Source organism: Electrona antarctica, assembly GCF_951216825.1.
Source record: "Electrona antarctica genome assembly, chromosome: 16".
Classification (NCBI taxonomy): Eukaryota; Metazoa; Chordata; class Actinopteri; order Myctophiformes; family Myctophidae; genus Electrona; species Electrona antarctica.
In genome coordinates this window covers 1,449,447-1,468,161 of record NC_136797.1, presented here as the reverse complement: position 1 = coordinate 1,468,161, position 18,715 = coordinate 1,449,447, and the positions used below count along the sequence as shown (strand labels likewise).

Sequence of the window (18,715 nt, the reverse complement as noted above, 5' to 3'; positions counted from 1 at the left end):
GTGTCGTTATATTGTCAGGGAGGTGTCTATCGTTATATTGTCAGGGAGGTGTCTATCGTTATATTGTCAGGGAGGTGTCTATCGTTATATTGTCAGGGAGGTGTCTCTGTATCGTTATATTGTCCGGGAGGTGTCTCTGTATCGTTATATTGTCAGGGAGGTGTCTCTGTATCGTTATATTGTCAGGGAGGTGTCTCTGTGTCGTTATATTGTCAGGGAGGTGTCTCTGTGTCGTTATATTGTCAGGGAGGTGTCTCTGTATCGTTTTATTGTCAGGGAGGTGTCTCTGTATCGTTATATTGTCAGGGAGGTGTCTCTGTGCCGTTATATTGTCAGGGAGGTGTATCTGTATCGTTATATTGTCCGGAAGGTGTCTCTGTATCGTTATATTGTCCGGGAGGTGTCTCTGTATCGTTATATTGTCAGGGAGGTGTCTCTGTATCGTTATATTGTCAGGGAGGTGTGTCTGTGTCGTTATATTGTCAGGGAGGTGTCTCTGTGTCGTTATATTGTCAGGGAGGTGTCTCTGTATCGTTATATTGTCAGGGAGGTGTCTCTGTATCGTTATATTGTCGGGGAGGTGTCTCTGTATCGTTATATTGTCAGGGAGGTGTCTCTGTATCGTTATATTGTCAGGGAGGTGTCTCTGTATCGTTATATTGTCAGGGAGGTGTCTCTGTATCGTTATATTGTCAGGGAGGTGTCTCTGTGCCGTTATATTGTCAGGGAGGTGTCTCTGTATCGTTATATTGTCGGGGAGGTGTCTCTGTATCGTTATATTGTCAGGGAGGTGTCTCTGTATCGTTATATTGTCGGGGAGGTGTCTCTGTATCGTTATATTGTCGGGGAGGTGTCTCTGTATCGTTATATTGTCAGGGAGGTGTCTCTGTATCGTTATATTGTCGGGGAGGTGTCTCTGTATCGTTATATTGTCAGGGAGGTGTCTCTGTATCGTTATATTGTCGGGGAGGTGTCTCTGTATCGTTATATTGTCAGGGAGGTGTCTCTGTATCGTTATATTGTCCGGGAGGTGTCTCTGTATCGTTATATTGTCAGGGAGGTGTCTCTGTATCGTTATATTGTCAAGGAGGTGTCTCTGTATCGTTATATTGTCAGGGAGGTGTCTCTGTATCGTTATATTGTCAGGGAGGTGTCTCTGTATCGTTATATTGTCAGGGAGGTGTCTCTGTATCGTTATATTGTCAGGGAGGTGTCTCTGTGTCGTTATATTGTCAGGGAGGTGTCTCTGTATCGTTATATTGTCGGGGAGGTGTCTCTGTATCGTTATATTGTCAGGGAGGTGTCTCTGTATCGTTATATTGTCGGGGAGGTGTCTCTGTATCGTTATATTGTCAGGGAGGTGTCTCTGTATCGTTATATTGTCGGGGAGGTGTCTCTGTATCGTTATATTGTCAGGGAGGTGTCTCTGTATCGTTATATTGTCCGGGAGGTGTCTCTGTATCGTTATATTGTCGGGGAGGTGTCTCTGTATCGTTATATTGTCGGGGAGGTGTCTCTGTATCGTTATATTGTCAGGGAGGTGTCTCTGTATCGTTATATTGTCAGGGAGGTGTCTCTGTATCGTTATATTGTCAGGGAGGTGTCTCTGTATCGTTATATTGTCAGGGAGGTGTCTCTGTATCGTTATATTGTCAGGGAGGTGTCTCTGTATCGTTATATTGTCCGGGAGGTGTCTCTGTATCGTTATATTGTGAGGGAGGTGTCTCTGTATCGTTATATTGTCAGGGAGGTGTCTCTGTATCGTTATATTGTCGGGGAGGTGTCTCTGTATCGTTATATTGTCAGGGAGGTGTCTCTGTGTCGTTATATTGTCAGGGAGGTGTCTCTGTATCGTTATATTGTCAGGGAGGTGTCTCTGTCTGTATGTTGTCAGGGAGGTGTCTCTGTATCGTTATATTGTCAGGGAGGTGTCTCTGTGTCGTTATATTGTCAGGGAGGTGTCTCTGTGTCGTTATATTGTCGGGGAGGTGTCTCTGTATTGTCGGGGAGGTGTCTATGTCTGTATGTTGTCAGGGAGGTGTCTCTGTATCGTTATATTGTCAGGGAGGTGTCTCTGTGTCGTTATATTGTCAGGGAGGTGTCTCTGTGTCGTTATATTGTCAGGGAGGTGTCTCTGTATCGTTATATTGTCAGGGAGGTGTCTCTGTATCGTTATATTGTCAGGGAGGTGTCTCTGTATCGTTATATTGTCAGGGAGGTGTCTCTGTATCGTTATATTGTCGGGAAGATGTCTCTGTATCGTTATATTGTCGGGGAGGTGTCTCTGTATTGTCGGGGAGGTGTCTGTGTCGTTATATTGTCAGGGAGGTGTCTCTGTGTCGTTATATTGTCGGGAGGTGTCTCTGTATCGTTATATTGTCAGGGAGGTGTCTCTGTGTCGTTATATTGTCGGGAGGTGTCTCTGTGTCGTTATATTGTCAGGGAGGTGTCTCTGTATCGTTATATTGTCAGGGAGGTGACTCTGTATCGTTATATTGTCAGGGAGGTGTCTCTGTGTCGTTATATTGTCAGGGAGGTGTCTCTGTATCGTTATATTGTCAGGGAGGTGTCTCTGTGTCGTTATATTGTCAGGGAGGTGTCTCTGTATCGTTATATTGTCAGGGAGGTGACTCTGTATCGTTATATTGTCAGGGAGGTGTCTCTGTATCGTTATATTGTCGGGGAGGTGTCTCTGTATCGTTATATTGTCAGGGAGGTGTCTCTGTATCGTTATATTGTCGGGGAGGTGTCTCTGTATCGTTATATTGTCAGGGAGGTGTCTCTGTATCGTTATATTGTCAGGGAGGTGTCTCTGTATCGTTATATTGTCAGGGAGGTGTCTCTGTATCGTTATATTGTCGGGGAGGTGTCTCTGTGTCGTTATATTGTCGGGGAGGTGTCTCTGTATCGTTATATTGTCAGGGAGGTGTCTCTGTATCGTTATATTGTCAGGGAGGTGTCTCTGTGTCGTTATATTGTCAGGGAGGTGTCTCTGTATCGTTATATTGTCAGGGAGGTGTCTCTGTGTCGTTATATTGTCAGGGAGGTGTCTCTGTATCGTTATATTGTCCGGGAGGTGTCTCTGTATCGTTATATTGTCGGGGAGGTGTCTCTGTATCGTTATATTGTCCGGGAGGTGTCTCTGTATCGTTATATTGTCAGGGAGGTGTCTCTGTATCGTTATATTGTCGGGGAGGTGTCTCTGTATCGTTATATTGTCGGGGAGGTGTCTCTGTATCGTTATATTGTCGGGGAGGTGTCTCTGTATCGTTATATTGTCGTTTGAGACAGGGTTATTCATATATGATACAGTCTGTTTCTAGTGAAAATGTAACTAATTCAGCAGCAGTAACAATAGCGTTTTCTCTCAGTCAGTTGATTCTTCATATCCATATGAGAAGCGGCCTGGATGACTTTATTTTTATTATTCAATCACAGTTCTTATATGAGGCGATCTAAAACCCCCTATGAGGATACACAGTTCTTATATGAGGCGATCTAAAACCCCCCTATGAGGATCACAATGCAAATAAAAATTACATAAACCTGTGGACTTAGCGCCCTCTACCGATATCGACGTCAGACTTCGGTGCTCTATGATCCAGTGCCAGGTTTTCCCTGTGTGTCCTGTACCTTGTCAGTGATCCAGTCCAGTGCGTCCTCACACTCGCGGAGGTACTGCAGTAGTTTCTGGGCCTGCATCAGACGCAGCCCTTTCTCCTTGGTCTTCATCAGGAGGAGGTCCCACAGGCGGTGCAGCTCCTCTAGACGGGTCTGGAGGAGGAGAAAACACGGAGCGGAACAGAGGTCCAGACACAACGTTAGCAAACACTGCTAGCCTAGCGCCCGAGAAGCAAAGAGATTTGAGTTGAAAACGAGAAGCAAAGAGATTTGAGTTGAAAACGTCGCTCTGAAAGAATATAGAATATTCAAAGATGTGAGGCACTTTCACGATTTTTCAAAAATATCAGATCTACAAGCTCATAGCGTGGCACTCGGTGCCGGGCTATGAGCTTGTAGATCTGCTATTTTTCAATAGCAGATCTACAAGCTCTTAGTGCCGCGCTATGAGCTTGTAGATCTGCTATTTTTCAATAGCAGACCTACAAGCTCTTAGCGTGGCACTCGGTGCCGGGCTATGAGCTTGTAGATCTGCTATTTTTCAATAGCAGATCTACAAGCTCTTAGTGCCTCGCTATGAGCTTGTAGATCTGCTATTTTTCAATAGCTAGAGCATAACAAAATGCCTAAAACACCAAAAGGGGTTCCCGGCCAGAACGGGTTAAAACCAGTTTAAAACCATAATTTTAAACATTTAGCTGTTGAAATACAGCAGATCTACAAAAGCGCATATAGATGCACTGATAATAGAAACATAAGGGGGGGTTTTTTATCAGAAAACCGAAAAGACATTTGTAGAATCTGGTCTCAGCAGTCCCAGGAAGGAAGTGAGGTAACTTTGAAATACTAAAATATCTTAAAAACACATTTCATCTCACACATTAAAACAAAAACAGGAAAGTGTTTATTGGGTCCTAAACATTACATTAACACTAGCATGTCTACATAAAATAATATCTGGTGCAAAAGGGGTATATATATATATATATATATATATATATATATATATATATATATATTAGAAAACGTGTCTAGAGTGGAATCAGAAAGAATGTTCACGCCACAGCAAAGCCCCAGAGAGGACAGACGGTCTAGAGACGGGACCACAAGCCTTCATATCGTTTAGCCTGATTAGAAACAATCCTTCATATCGTTAAGCCTGATTAGAAACAATCCTTCATATCGTTAAGCCTGATTAGAAACAATCCTTCATATCGTTAAGCCTGATTAGAAACAATCCTTCATATCGTTAAGCCTGATTAGAAACAATCCTTCATATCGTTAAGCCTGATTAGAAACAATCCTTCATATCGTTAAGCCTGATTAGAAACAATCCTTCATATCGTTAAGCCTGATTAGAAACAATCCTTCATATCGTTAAGCCTGATTAGAAACAATCCTTCATATCGTTAAGCCTGATTAGAAACAATCCTTCATATCGTTAAATAAATCTACACTGAATATAGGAGGGGCTAGCGCCCTATAAATCTACACTATAGCTGAATATAGGAGGGGCTAGCGCCCTATAAATCTACACTATAGCTGAATATAGGAGGGGCTAGCGCCCTATAAATCTACACTATAGCTGAATATAGGAGGGGCTAGCGCCCTATAAATCTACACTATAGCTGAATATAGGAGGGGCTAGCGCCCTATAAATCTACACTATAGCTGAATATAGGAGGGGCTAGCGCCCTATAAATCTACACTATAGCTGAATATAGGAGGGGCTAGCGCCCTATAAATCTACACTATAGCTGAATATAGGAGGGGCCTCGAAAAATAGGCGATTTAGAAGCTTGTAGATCTTTTATTTTTTTGCCAAGTTTAAGCATATTTTGATTATCATTGTCCCGTCCCTAGAGATGTCTACACACACACACACACACACACACACACACACACACACACACACACGCGCACACACACACACATGTGCACACACACACACACACACACACACACACACACACACACACACGGAGCACAGCAGTACCTACTTGGATATACTCAGCCATATTGACACATTTAACTATGGGTCTCTGTTGTGTCCGGTAGGGCGTGTAGGACTGGACCACACAGTAAGGGGTTAAAATACTGGACCACACAGTAAGGGGTTAAAATACTGGACCACACAGTAAGGGGTTAAAATACTGGACCACACAGAAGCTCTGATCATGAGTCAAATATAAATGCTTCCGTCGTACAGTCTGGAGCAACGGAAGCTCTGATCATGAGTAAAATATAAATGCTTCCGTCGTACAGTCTGGAGCGACGGAAGCTCTGATCATGAGTAAAATATAAATGCTTCCGTCGTACAGTCTGGAGCAACGGAAGCTCTGATCATGAGTAAAATATAAATGCTTCCGTCATACAGTCTGGAGCAACGGAAGCTCTGATCATGAGTAAAATATAAATGCTTCCGTCATACAGTCTGGAGCAACGGAAGCTCTGATCATGAGTCAAATATAAATGCTTCCGTCATACAGTCTGGAGCAACGGAAGCTCTGATCATGAGTAAAATATAAATGCTTCCGTCGTACAGTCTGGAGCGACGGAAGCTCTGATCATGAGTAAAATATAAATGCTTCCGTCGTACAGTCTGGAGCAACGGAAGCTCTGATCATGAGTAAAATATAAATGCTTCCGTCATACAGTCTGGAGCAACGGAAGCTCTGATCATGAGTAAAATATAAATGCTTCCGTCATACAGTCTGGAGCAACGGAAGCTCTGATCATGAGTAAAATATAAATGCTTCCGTCATACAGTCTGGAGCAACGGAAGCTCTGATCATGAATAAAATATAAATGCTTCCGTCATACAGTCTGGAGCAACGGAAGCTCTGATCATGAGTAAAATATAAATGCTTCCGTCGTACAGTCTGGAGCAACGGAAGCTCTGATCATGAGTAGAATATAAATGCTTCCGTCGTACAGTCTGGAGCAACGGAAGCTCTGATCATGAATAAAATATAAATGCTTCCGTCGTACAGTCTGGAGCAACGGAAGCTCTGATCATGAGTAGAATATAAAGCGGAAGTGGAGCCTCCTCCCCACTTCCGTTTCGTCTTTACAGTCACGCAAATGTATCCTAATATGAATCAAACATCATCTGAGCATAATATATAGCCTGCTGCTCAGCAGAAATGGATATTAAAAATGTAAATGGAAAGATATTTTAAAATACATTTTCGTGAACGGAAGTGGCAGCTTCCTTAGTGTTCCAGACTGTGTATAACATCAGCAGGTGTAGTTCTGCCCATTAGGCAGGTGTAGTTCTGCCCATTAGGCAGGTGTAGTTCTGCCCATTAGGCAGGTGTAGTTCTGCCCATTAGGCAGGTGTAGTTCTGCCCATTAGGCAGGTGTAGTTCTGCCCATTAGGCAGGTGTAGTTCTGCCCATTAGGCAGGTGTAGTTCTGCCCATTAGGCAGGTGTAGTTCTGCCCATTAGGCAGGTGTAGTTCTGCCCATTAGGCAGGTGTAGTTCTGCCCATTAGGCAGGTGTAGTTCTGATATAGTTAGGAACCAAATGGATGGGTCTGTAACTCTGAGAGTGCACACATCCATGTGTACACTCTCAGAGTTAAATCAACATTGATTTTACAATATAAATTGGGGGTCCCAGAGATAGAAATGCCATCAAATGGGGGTCCGTAGACTAATGCATGTCAAACTGGGGGTCCTTGAAATGAAACGGGTTGAGAATCACTGCTAGAGCCGTAAAAATCTTCTCTCATGGAGGTCCCTGGAATATCTCTTCAAATGGGGGTCCCTGGCATATCTCTTCAAATGGGGGTCCCTGGAATATCTCTTCAAATGGGGGTCCCTGGCATATCTCTTCAAATGGGGGTCCCTGGCATATCTCTTCAAATGGGGGTCCCTGGAATATCTCTTCAAATGGGGGTCCCTGGCATATCTCTTCAAATGGGGGTCCCTGGAATATCTCTTCAAATGGGGGTCCCTGGAATATCTCTTCAAATGGGGGTCCCTGGAATATCTCTTCAAATGGGGGTCCCTGGAATATCTCTTCAAATGGGGGTCCCTGGCATATCTCTTCAAATGGGGGTCCCTGGAATATCTCTTCAAATGGGGGTCCCTGGAATATCTCTTCAAATGGGGGTCCCTGGAATATCTCTTCAAATGGGGGTCCGCAGGGCTAATAAATGTCGATGTAGGGGTCGTGACCCCTACGTTTTGAGAACCACTTTTGGTGACTGCAGTACGCGTGTGGGACACAGGGGCGGCGCTCTTACGCGGATGGTCTCGGAGGCGAAGTGTCCCTCTCCGATCATCAGGCTGCCGGTCTCGTCCAGTTTGACGATGGCTCCGGAGTTGGCCTGAACCTCTGCCTCGAACGCCTGGTGCTTCTGGAGTTTACCCTGAGAGAGGAGAGGTCAGAGGTCAGAGTAACACACACACACACACACACACACACACACACACACACACACACACACACACACACACACACACACACACACACACACACACACACACACACACACACACACACACACACACACACACACACACACACACACACACACACACACACACACACACACACCCTGAGACAGAGGAGAGGTCAGAGGTCAGACTGAACACCCTGGACAACGCTCCACATTTTAGTCGCCTGGAATGTTTTAGTGTCAGTCTAGTTTTAGTCGACTAAATATCATAAGATTTTAGTCGACTAAATCTACAGTTGATTTAGTCGACTAAAATGTATTTTGTCGGTGCCTTGATGCCGTCGTAATGACTGTTTTTACACTTGTTGAAAATAGCCGATCTACAAGCCCACAACGCGTCGCAGCCAAGATGGCCGCCATTGAATATACAGTAATATTGCATTTAGCAATAAAGTCCCATAGACTTGTCCTATTTGAATGGTCTTGGTGTCAAATCATACATTTTTCACTATGGACTTACTCACTAGCTTCCTTGTACCATATATCAGTCCCGGAATCCTAATATTCTGCTAAATTAGAGGTTTGTGTTATGTCTGACTCAGGTAAAATGGATGGTAGTCTATATCTTAGTATTGTTAGAGGTTTAGTATGTGTGTGTGTGTGTGTGTGTGTGTGTGTGTGTGTGTGTGTGTGTGTGTGTGTGTGTGTGTGTGTGTGTGTGGGGGGGGGGGGTAAATGTAGTAGCTCAACAGAGCAGATGTCAACGTACAGCCAGGGCACACTGGTGGCACCGCTCCTGTGAAACTCAGCATGGGATTCAGTATCAGCAAGTATATGCAGTAATTTGTTTGGTGTAGCTAAATAATGACTTCAGTGTCCCAACTGTTGTCTAATAAGCCCTGCATCTTTTAGCTAGTGTAGATTACATGTAGTGTACCATGTATGATGTTCAGTTAGACAACCGCGCCTGAATTGACAGGGTATGCCAGCACGGGAGAGCCGAGCCAATGGTAAGGGGGCTATACATGACTTATTCATGGACTTACCAACATGGTGTACAGATCGCACAGGACTTAAATGATACTGGATGAACGATCGGGCTAGGTGTAGATCATGTATTTTATTGTCCAACCTAGTCGTATCCCATACCTTATTGTGCATGATGGCGGTAAAAGGATAATCCCTCTGCCTTGATTCACTGAATACAGATAATGGTCATACTGTGATACCTTGATTACCATTCACCAAGATTGCAAATATAGATCAAGGACCGTCTAAATTCAAGACTGACTGGAGCAAGTGTTGTCTTTGCAAAGAGAAGAATAGTAAAGCTCTCATCACCACATGCACGACAATCACAACTTGATGGCTACACTATGATTGCAACTAATATTCCCCTCTTTCACACAATGAATGAGATGCATATTAATAAAATGGATCCAGACAGACTTGATGATCGTGGTGGCATTGAAGAAAATCTGAGGAGGAACAAGGCGCAATATCACAAAAGTTGTCGCATTACGAAACTGGAGAGTGAGAATCACAAAACGAAAAGCAGAGTGCGCTCAGCCAGTGGAATGCAGCTGGGTGTTGATGCATCTGCTGTCAACTCCACAAGACTAGAGGAAAACCTGCTGTCAGAAATACCTGAGTTGGAGGCTCACAAGCAGGGAAGGGATGTTCATTTGGCTTTCCAGAAAGATGTAGGCTTTGGCTTGTCAGAAGCCTCTGACTCTTATAGTGAAGCTATTGTCCTTAGCAAAGCATCTTGCAACGACATATATGCTGGACCACAAGTCCCTCCAAAGCAGGTATTTCTTACAGCAGTTTTTCATTCTGTCATGTGGAGTTGACAGCTGGTCCATCAACACCCAGCTGTTCCAGGCACTGGGCGTACAGGTGAACTATATGTCTGCAAGTCGAAGGACTGAAGGACCCTCACCAGATCTGGTGGTCTCCACTAGATATGTGACTAGCTCTGAGATTTCCTATAGGTGGGCAACTGGGCATCCTCGGTTGAATGTTCCTTTTCCAGTCTCTTTGTGGTTGTGAGGTACAACCTCTCTATTGTACAGGTCTGCCAAGCATGCAACATGGAGCTCATGTGCAATAACATCTCCACCACTGAGTCTTGCAAGAAGTTTTCCGTCATTTAAAGTTTGGGCACAAGCACATTCATTAACATTGAGATTCATCGTCATAGCTTTCTATGACGACGCATACTCTGTGAGTTCAGAGTATGCAGCATCTTCATCTGAAACATGGTTGGCTTTGGATGCTGGTTCTACTCCACTCTCTGCTTTTCGTTTTGTGGTTCTCACTCTCTCCAGTTTCGTGTTGTTGAACATAATGCGACAACCTTCATGATATTGCGCCTTGTTTCCTCCTCAGAGTTTATTCAATGCCACCAGGGGAATACTAGTGTTGTTGTTGTGATTGTCTTGCATGTGGTGATGAGAGCTCATACTATTTTTGTCTTTGCAAAGATCTGTACACCATGTTGGTAAGTCCAATCATAAGTCATGTATAGCCCCCTTACCATTGGCTCGTCTCTCCCCTGCTGGCATACCCTGTCAATGCAGGTGCGGTTGTCTAACAGTTAGACAACCGTAGTTTACCATGTATGATGTTCAGTTAGACTCTAACTGAACATCATACATGGTAAACTACATGTAATCTACACTAGCTAAAAGATGCAGGGCTTATTAGACAACATTTGGGACACTGAAGTCATAAAGAACAAAAATACTTGGATGCACCTGAGACGTATCCTCAGTGATGTATCCCAAGGTCATCGGGGTTTCGGGTCTCACGAACATCATACCCCTCACTCGGGTGACCCAGCCGGGGTGATCAAGTCCCGACTTACGTCTCAGTAGCTACCCTCGATCAGACCCACTAGGGAAAGACCAGGGCCACACAATCCGTTGGAACCACTCCGGAACTACTCTGCCGGGACTGGGAGGCACAATTCTGGCATGTGGAGGGACTAGGCTCTGTGGGTTGACTCCTGTCCGGGCTCCTACGTCTCACCAGGTCCACTCCTGCTCTCACCAGGAGTACCGCCAGGACCTGTGCGTTGCACCAGAGTCCCAGCACCAGGACCTGTGCGTTGCACCAGAGTCCCAGCGCCAGGACCTGTGCGTTGCACCAGAGTCCCAGCACCAGGACCTGTGCGTTGCACCAGAGTCCCAGCACCAGGACCTGTGCGTTGCACCAGAGTCCCAGCACCAGGACCTGTGCGTTGCACCAGAGTCCCAGCACCAGGACCTGTGCGTTGCACCAGAGTCCCAGCACCAGGACCTGTGCGTTGCACCAGAGTCCCAGCACCAGGACCTGTGCGTTGCACCAGAGTCCCAGCACCAGGACCTGTGCGTTGCACCAGAGTCCCAGCACCAGGACCTGTTCAATGGCGGCCATCTTGAAACATTGTATTTGGCACAATGGTTTTATCAAAAGAGCAATCCCTAAGGAGTATGTGTGCCAATGGTTTTATCAAAAGAGCAATCCCTAAGGAGTATGTGTGCCAATGGTTTTATCAAAAGAGCAACCCCTAAGGAGTATGTGTGCCAATGGTTTTATCAAAAGAGCAACCCCTAAGGAGTATGTGTGCCAATGGTTTTATCAAAAGAGCAATCCCTAAGGAGTATGTGTGCCAATGGTTTTATCAAAAGAGCAATCCCTAAGGAGTATGTGTGCCAATGGTTTTATCAAAAGAGCAACCCCTAAGGAGTATGTGTGCCAATGGTTTTATCAAAAGAGCAATCCCTAAGGAGTATGTGTGCCAATGGTTTTATCAAAAGAGCAATCCCTAAGGAGTATGTGTGCCAATGTTGGTGCTTGTATCCTTCCATTATCTGCCCCACTAGTAGATCCTAGTTATACTGGATCTCTTAATCTAGTCCCTTAATAACATTTTAGTCTAGTTTTATTTATTTTTTGACGAAATTGTCAGTATATTTAGTTTAGTCGTCATAGATTAGTTTCCATTCAGTTTTCGTCAGTGGAAAAAGGTAGTCGACGAACATTTTTCGTCTTAGTTTTAGTCGACGAAAACAGCGCACGCGCACACACACACACACACACACACACACACCCCTACCTGCAGGTTGGACGGGTCCTTGTAGTTCTCGTCGGAGGCGATCTGGAGCTTCTCCTGGATCCACTTCTCCAGCTCCTCGGCGTCTCGTCTGAAGAACTGGAAGCGGTAGGAGTCCTCCAGCTTGGCCCGGCGGACCAGGGAGAGGTCCTTGAAGCGCCGGTACCGGTCCAGGACCTGCTGCCGGCGCTCCTGGATGTCATCGGCCGTCTCCAGAACCTTCACCACCCCACTGGAGTCCATGGTGCTCATGGTGCTGTAGGACACACACACACACACACACACACACACACACACACACACACACACACACACACACACACACACACACACACACACACACACACACACACACACACACACACACACACACACACACACACACACACACACACACACACACACACACACACGGTAAAGGTTCTGAACCACACTGGAGTCCATGGTTCTAGAACCCCACACACATGATAAAGGTTCTGAACCACACTGGAGTCCATGGTTCTAGAACCCCACACACACACACATGATAAAGGTTCTGAACCACACTGGAGTCCATGGTTCTAGAACCAAACACACACACATGATAAAGGTTCTGAACCACACTGGAGTCCATGGTTCTAGAACCACACACACACACACATGGTAAAGGTTCTGAACCACACTGGAGTCCATGGTTCTAGAACCAAACACACACACACATGGTAAAGGTTCTGAACCACACTGGAGTCCATGGTTCTAGAACCACACACACACACACATGGTAAAGGTTCTGAACCACACTGGAGTCCATGGTTCTAGAACCACACACACATGATAAAGGTTCTGAACCAAACTTGAGTCCATGGTTCTAGAACCACACACACACACACATGGTAAAGGTTCTGAACCACACTGGAGTTGATGGTTCTAGAACCACACACACACACACACACACACACACATGATAAAGGTTCTGTACCACACTGGAGTCCATGGTTCTAGAACCACACACACACACATGATAAAGGTTCTGAACCACACTGGAGTCCATGGTTCTAGAACCAAACACACACACACACATGGTAAAGGTTCTGAACCACACTGGAGTCCATGGTTCTAGAACCACACACACACACATGATAAAGGTTCTAGAACCACACACACACACACATGATAAAGGTTCTGAACCACACTGGAGTCCATGGTTCTAGAACCACACACACACACATGATAAAGGTTCTGAACCACACTGGAGTCCATGGTTCTAGAACCACACACACACACATGATAAAGGTTCTAGAACCACACACACACACATGATAAAGGTTCTGAACCACACTGGAGTCCATGGTTCTAGAACCACACACACACACACGTTATAAACTGTCTGGGGTCACAAAGTAGACAATGAAATGAAAGCAAAGGTTTTTTTGATTAAAAATGTTCATCGACTACCTTTTATTCACCGACTAAAACTAAATATATTGGGGGAAAACTAAACTAGACTAAAATGTCAGGACGGAGAGATCTAATACTAGGACATTTTATGCTTGAGACGCGATGTGAGCTTGTAGATCTGCTCTATTCAGAAGCTTGTAGATCTGCTCTATTCAGAAGCTTGTAGATCTGCTCTATTCAGCAGCTTGTAGATCTGCTATATTCAGCAGCTTGTAGATCTGCTATATTCAGCAGCTTGTAGATCTGCTATATTCAGCAGCTTGTAGATCTGCTATATTCAGCAGCTTGTAGATCTGCTATATTCAGCAGCTTGTAGATCTGCTATATTCAGCAGCTTGTAGATCTGCTATATTCAGCAGCTTGTAGATCTGCTATATTCAGCAGCTTGTAGATCTGCTATATTCAGCAGCTTGTAGATCTGCTATATTCAGCAGCTTGTAGATCTGCTATATTCAGCAGCTTGTAGATCTGCTATATTCAGCAGCTTGTAGATCTGCTATATTCAGCAGCTTGTAGATCTGCTATATTCAGCAGCTTGTAGATCTGCTATATTCAGCAGCTTGTAGATCTGCTATATTCAGCAGCTTGTAGATCTGCTATATTCAGCAGCTTGTAGATCTGCTATATTCAGCAGCTTGTAGATCTGCTATATTCAGCAGCTTGTAGATCTGCTATATTCAGCAGCTTGTAGATCTGCTATATTCAGCAGCTTGTAGATCTGCTATATTCAGCAGCTTGTAGATCTGCTATATTCAGCAGCTTGTAGATCTGCTATATTCAGCAGCTTGTAGATCTGCTATATTCAGCAGCTTGTAGATCTGCTATATTCAGCAGCTTGTAGATCTGCTATATTCAGCAGCTTGTAGATCTGCTATATTTAGCATGCAAACCAAGTGTGTCGACTGAGGCATTCAGGTCTTTGGCATCCGGACGGATATTGGGGGGGTTGACAGTAAGGGGACAATGCAGTCTGTCAAAACAGGGGGGGGGGGGGGGTGCGTGGCAGCTGACTGGACTGCTGTCAGGTCAGATGGGGGGGGGAGGGACGGACGGACGGACATTCCACACGCATCACAGCTAGTCTCTGGGATTCACACGTCAATAGGAATGCTGCAGTCAGCTTGTCCCCCCCCCCCCCCCCATCCCCCCCTTAAACCCATGGCATTCACCAAGCCTCACTGTTTCCTAGACAGCGCCCCGTCCCCCGTCCCCCCCCATCCACCCCCGTCCCCCCCCGTCCAGGAATAGAAAGCCTGCAGTGGGGGGGGGGGGGGGGGGGGGGGGGGGGGAGGGGGGGAGGGGTGGGGGGGTGGCGGGGGGGGGAGGGGGGTTCTCTGGACCCACTCACTGAACTAAATCTGACACTCCCCCCCCCCCCCGCCCCCCCCCCCCCCCCCCCCCCCCCCTCCCCCCCCCCCCCCCCCCCCCCCACACACACACACACATTTTTGGGGGGAGCGTTCTACCCATTGCTGGCTGTCTGAATAAAAAACTAAAAGACAAAACAAAAAAAAGGGTCATTAAAATGTTGACATTTTATTGCTTATAGCAGCTTTAAAGCCTTATATAATAATTGATATCAATATTTTTTGCGTGCAACCCTGACACCGCTAGGGGCGCTGTTGCACATATACAATCGAGGAACATCCAAGATGGATGCCAGATCCGAGTGGATCACCGTAGACGTTGCATTACTCTCAGAGTTACATTAACTGTGTTTTTACAATATAAATTGTGGGTCCCAGAGATAGAAATGCCATTAAATGGGGGTCCGTAGACTAATACATGTCAAACTGGGGGTCCTTGAAATTAAACGGGTTGAGAATCACTGCTAGAGCCGTAAAGATATTCTCTCATGGGGGTCCCTGGCATTATGTTCAAATGAGGGGTCCTAATTACTAGTGTCAATGTGGGGGTCCTTTTGACTTAATGTGCTACCATAGTATATTAGTACAATAGGGTGCATTTTGACTTAATGTGCTACCATAGTATATTAGTACAATAGGGTGCATTTTGACTTAATGTGCTACCATAGTATATTAGTACAATAGGGTGCATTTTGACTTAATGTGCTACCATAGTATATTAGTACAATAGGGTGCATTTTGACTTAATGTGCTACCATAGTATATTAGTACAATAGGGTGCATTTTGACTTAATGTGCTACCATAGTATATTAGTACAATAGGGTGCATTTTGACTTAATGTGCTACCATAGTATATTAGTACAATAGGGTGCATTTTGACTTAATGTGCTACCATAGTATATTAGTACAATAGGGTGCATTTTGCATCCCAAAACGCAGTTTATAGTGAACCCATTTTGACCTGAGATCAGATTCTATAAATGTCTTCTACATCCTGACAGTTTTCTGAAAGCTATGTTTCTATGTCAGTCGTTCTTCGATTTTTCAAAAATAGCAGACCTACAAGCTCGTAGCGCGCCACTCGGTGGCACGCTACGAGCTTGTAGATCTGCTATTTTCAATAGCTAAAGCATAACATAATGCTAACACCAAAAGGGGTTCCCGCCCAGAATGGGTTAACGCAATAAAACAACGACCTCTGCATCCACGGGATGCAAGTACTATACTGTACTATACTGTACTATACTGTACTATACTGTACTACTGTAGTGTTTTATATTCTACTTTATGTTGCTATCTTTAGTTATAATGATCCTTTCTTGTCGGGAGCGGCGGGCGGGTGGTTTCCGCGTGCCGGACCGCTTGGCCTAAAGGCGCGAGAACAGATGCATGATGTCATCCAACAGAACAGATGCATGATGTCATCCAACAGAACAGATGCATGATGTCATCCAACAGAACAGATGCATGATGTCATCCAACAGAACAGATGCATGATGTCATCCAACAGAACAGATGCATGATGTCATCCAACAACTCCCAGTTACCATGGAAACCGCTCTGTTGTGGAGGGTCAAGACACGCCCACACCAGCCTGAAGGCACGCACGCACACACACGCATGTGATGAATTGAACATGGTGGACCCTGTTGTAAACAAGTGTAATGCTTAATTGGGTCGTCCACTCACAGTTAACAGTCTTTGCGCGCGTTTTGCCTGCGCCGATCTGGTTGGATTTATTTTATTGAATGATTCAAATAGTGCATTTTAGAGAAGCTGGGGACCTGAGACGCTACCCAGCGACGAGAATAGACTTTTTCAAGGTAATCTCTTCTAATGGTACCAACATCATGTTATCTCTCCTAATGGTACCAACATCATGTTATCTCTCCTAATGGTACCAACATCATGTTATCTCTCCTAATGGTACCAACATCATGTTATCTCTCCTAATGGTACCAACATCATGTTATCTCTCCTAATGGTACCGACATCATGTTAACTCTCCTAATGGTACCGACATCATGGTATCTCTCCTAATGGTACCAACATCATGTTATCTCTCCTAATGGTACCAACATCATGTTATCTCTCCTAATGGTACCGACATCATGTTCTCTCCTAATGGTACCAACATCATGTTATCTCTCCTAATGGTACCAACATCATGTTATCTCTCCTAATGGTACCAACATCATGTTATCTCTCCTAATGGTACCAACATCATGTTATCTCTCCTAATGGTACCAACATCATGTTATCTCTCCTAATGGTACCAACATCATGTTATCTCTCCTAATGGTACCAACACCATGTTATCTCTCCTAATGGTACCAACATCATGTTATCTCTCCTAATGGTACCGACATCATGTTATCTCTCCTAATGGTACCGACATCATGTTCTCTCCTAATGGTACCAACACCATGTTATCTCTCCTAATGGTACCAACACCATGTTATCTCTCCTAATGGTACCGACATCATGTTATCTCTCCTAATGGTACCGACATCATGTTATCTCTCCTAATGGTACCGACATCATGTTCTCTCCTAATGGTACCAACATCATGTTATCTCTCCTAATGGTACCAACATCATGTTATCTCTCCTAATGGTACCAACATCATGTTATCTCTCCTAATGGTACCAACATCATGTTATCTCTCCTAATGGTACCAACATCATGTTATCTCTCCTAATGGTACCAACATCATGTTATCTCTCCTAATGGTACCAACACCATGTTATCTCTCCTAATGGTACCAACATCATGTTATCTCTCCTAATGGTACCAACACCATGTTATCTCTCCTAATGGTACCAACATCAATACAGCATGGATGGAATTGTGGACAAAATATTATCCAACGACAACAACATATTATTTAGTTTTGGGTCTGAGAGGCTAAATGTCATCAAACGGTGGTTCCGTGGCTCAAAATGCCAAAGGAATAATGGACCTTAAAAAGGGTTGAAAACGGACCACCGGAAAAAAAGTAAAACTGTAAACAATCCCCCCCAACCCCCCCCCCTCCTCCCCCAACCCCCTGCATGCTCATTCCATTCTGCGGTATTGGGTCTGGTTCATTCCATTCTGCGGTATTGGGTCTGGTTCATTCCATTCTGCGGTATTGGGTCTGGTTCATTCCATTCTGCGGTATTGGGTCTGGTTCATTCCATTCTGCGGTATTGGGTCTGGTTCATTCCATTCTGCGGTATTGGGTCTGGTTCATTCCATTCTGCGGTATTGGGTCTGGTTCATTCCATTCTGCGGTATTGGGTCTGGTTCATTCCATTCTGCGGTATTGGGTCTGGTTCATTCCATTCTGCGGTATTGGGTCTGGTTGATACACATTAGTGCCAAAACCCAACATAGTCAAAACAACCAGGGTTACCTTTCGTAACCTGCTGTTTTGTTGTGACGACGTGATTGAAATGTAAATCACTAGAATTTCGCGGGCCTTCGGCCCGCTCATCCCAGAGTTGCGTTGCGATACAGAAGTCCACAGATACAGAAGTCCACAGTGACACGCGTTTTATGCAGCTGTTTTGTGTTGCAGCGCGTGCGTGTAGTGTTGTTGTTCTTATCCATATATGCGCCTCGGTTCGTCCCGTTTGTTCCACGCCAGGTGTCGACGCAGTCGTTCGCGCAATGTTCGTGTTTGCATTATTTTAACTGTGTAGGCATACCATATTCTGAATTACCAAAAAGAGGACACATGCGCGCGTGCATGTTGATGTGCACATGCGCGTGCATGTGCATGTGTCATGCATGGGCGG

General features: G+C 45.0%; 1 protein-coding gene across 3 annotated transcripts in view; it reads right to left on the bottom strand.

Annotated features, from left to right (window-relative positions):
• sptan1 (spectrin alpha, non-erythrocytic 1) overlaps positions 1-18,715 on the bottom strand; it is a 162,225-nt gene that overhangs the window by 124,634 nt on the left and 18,876 nt on the right. For all 3 annotated transcript variants that reach the window (XM_079525073.1, XM_079525074.1, XM_079525075.1), the window contains exons 2-4: positions 12,132-12,384; positions 7,874-7,999; positions 3,634-3,774 (exon numbers count right to left, since the gene is read on the bottom strand). In XM_079525073.1, the coding sequence (XP_079381199.1) occupies positions 3,634-3,774; positions 7,874-7,999; positions 12,132-12,380 (516 nt within the window). In that variant the 5' untranslated portion in view covers positions 12,381-12,384. The remainder of the gene's footprint in view (positions 1-3,633; positions 3,775-7,873; positions 8,000-12,131; positions 12,385-18,715) is intronic.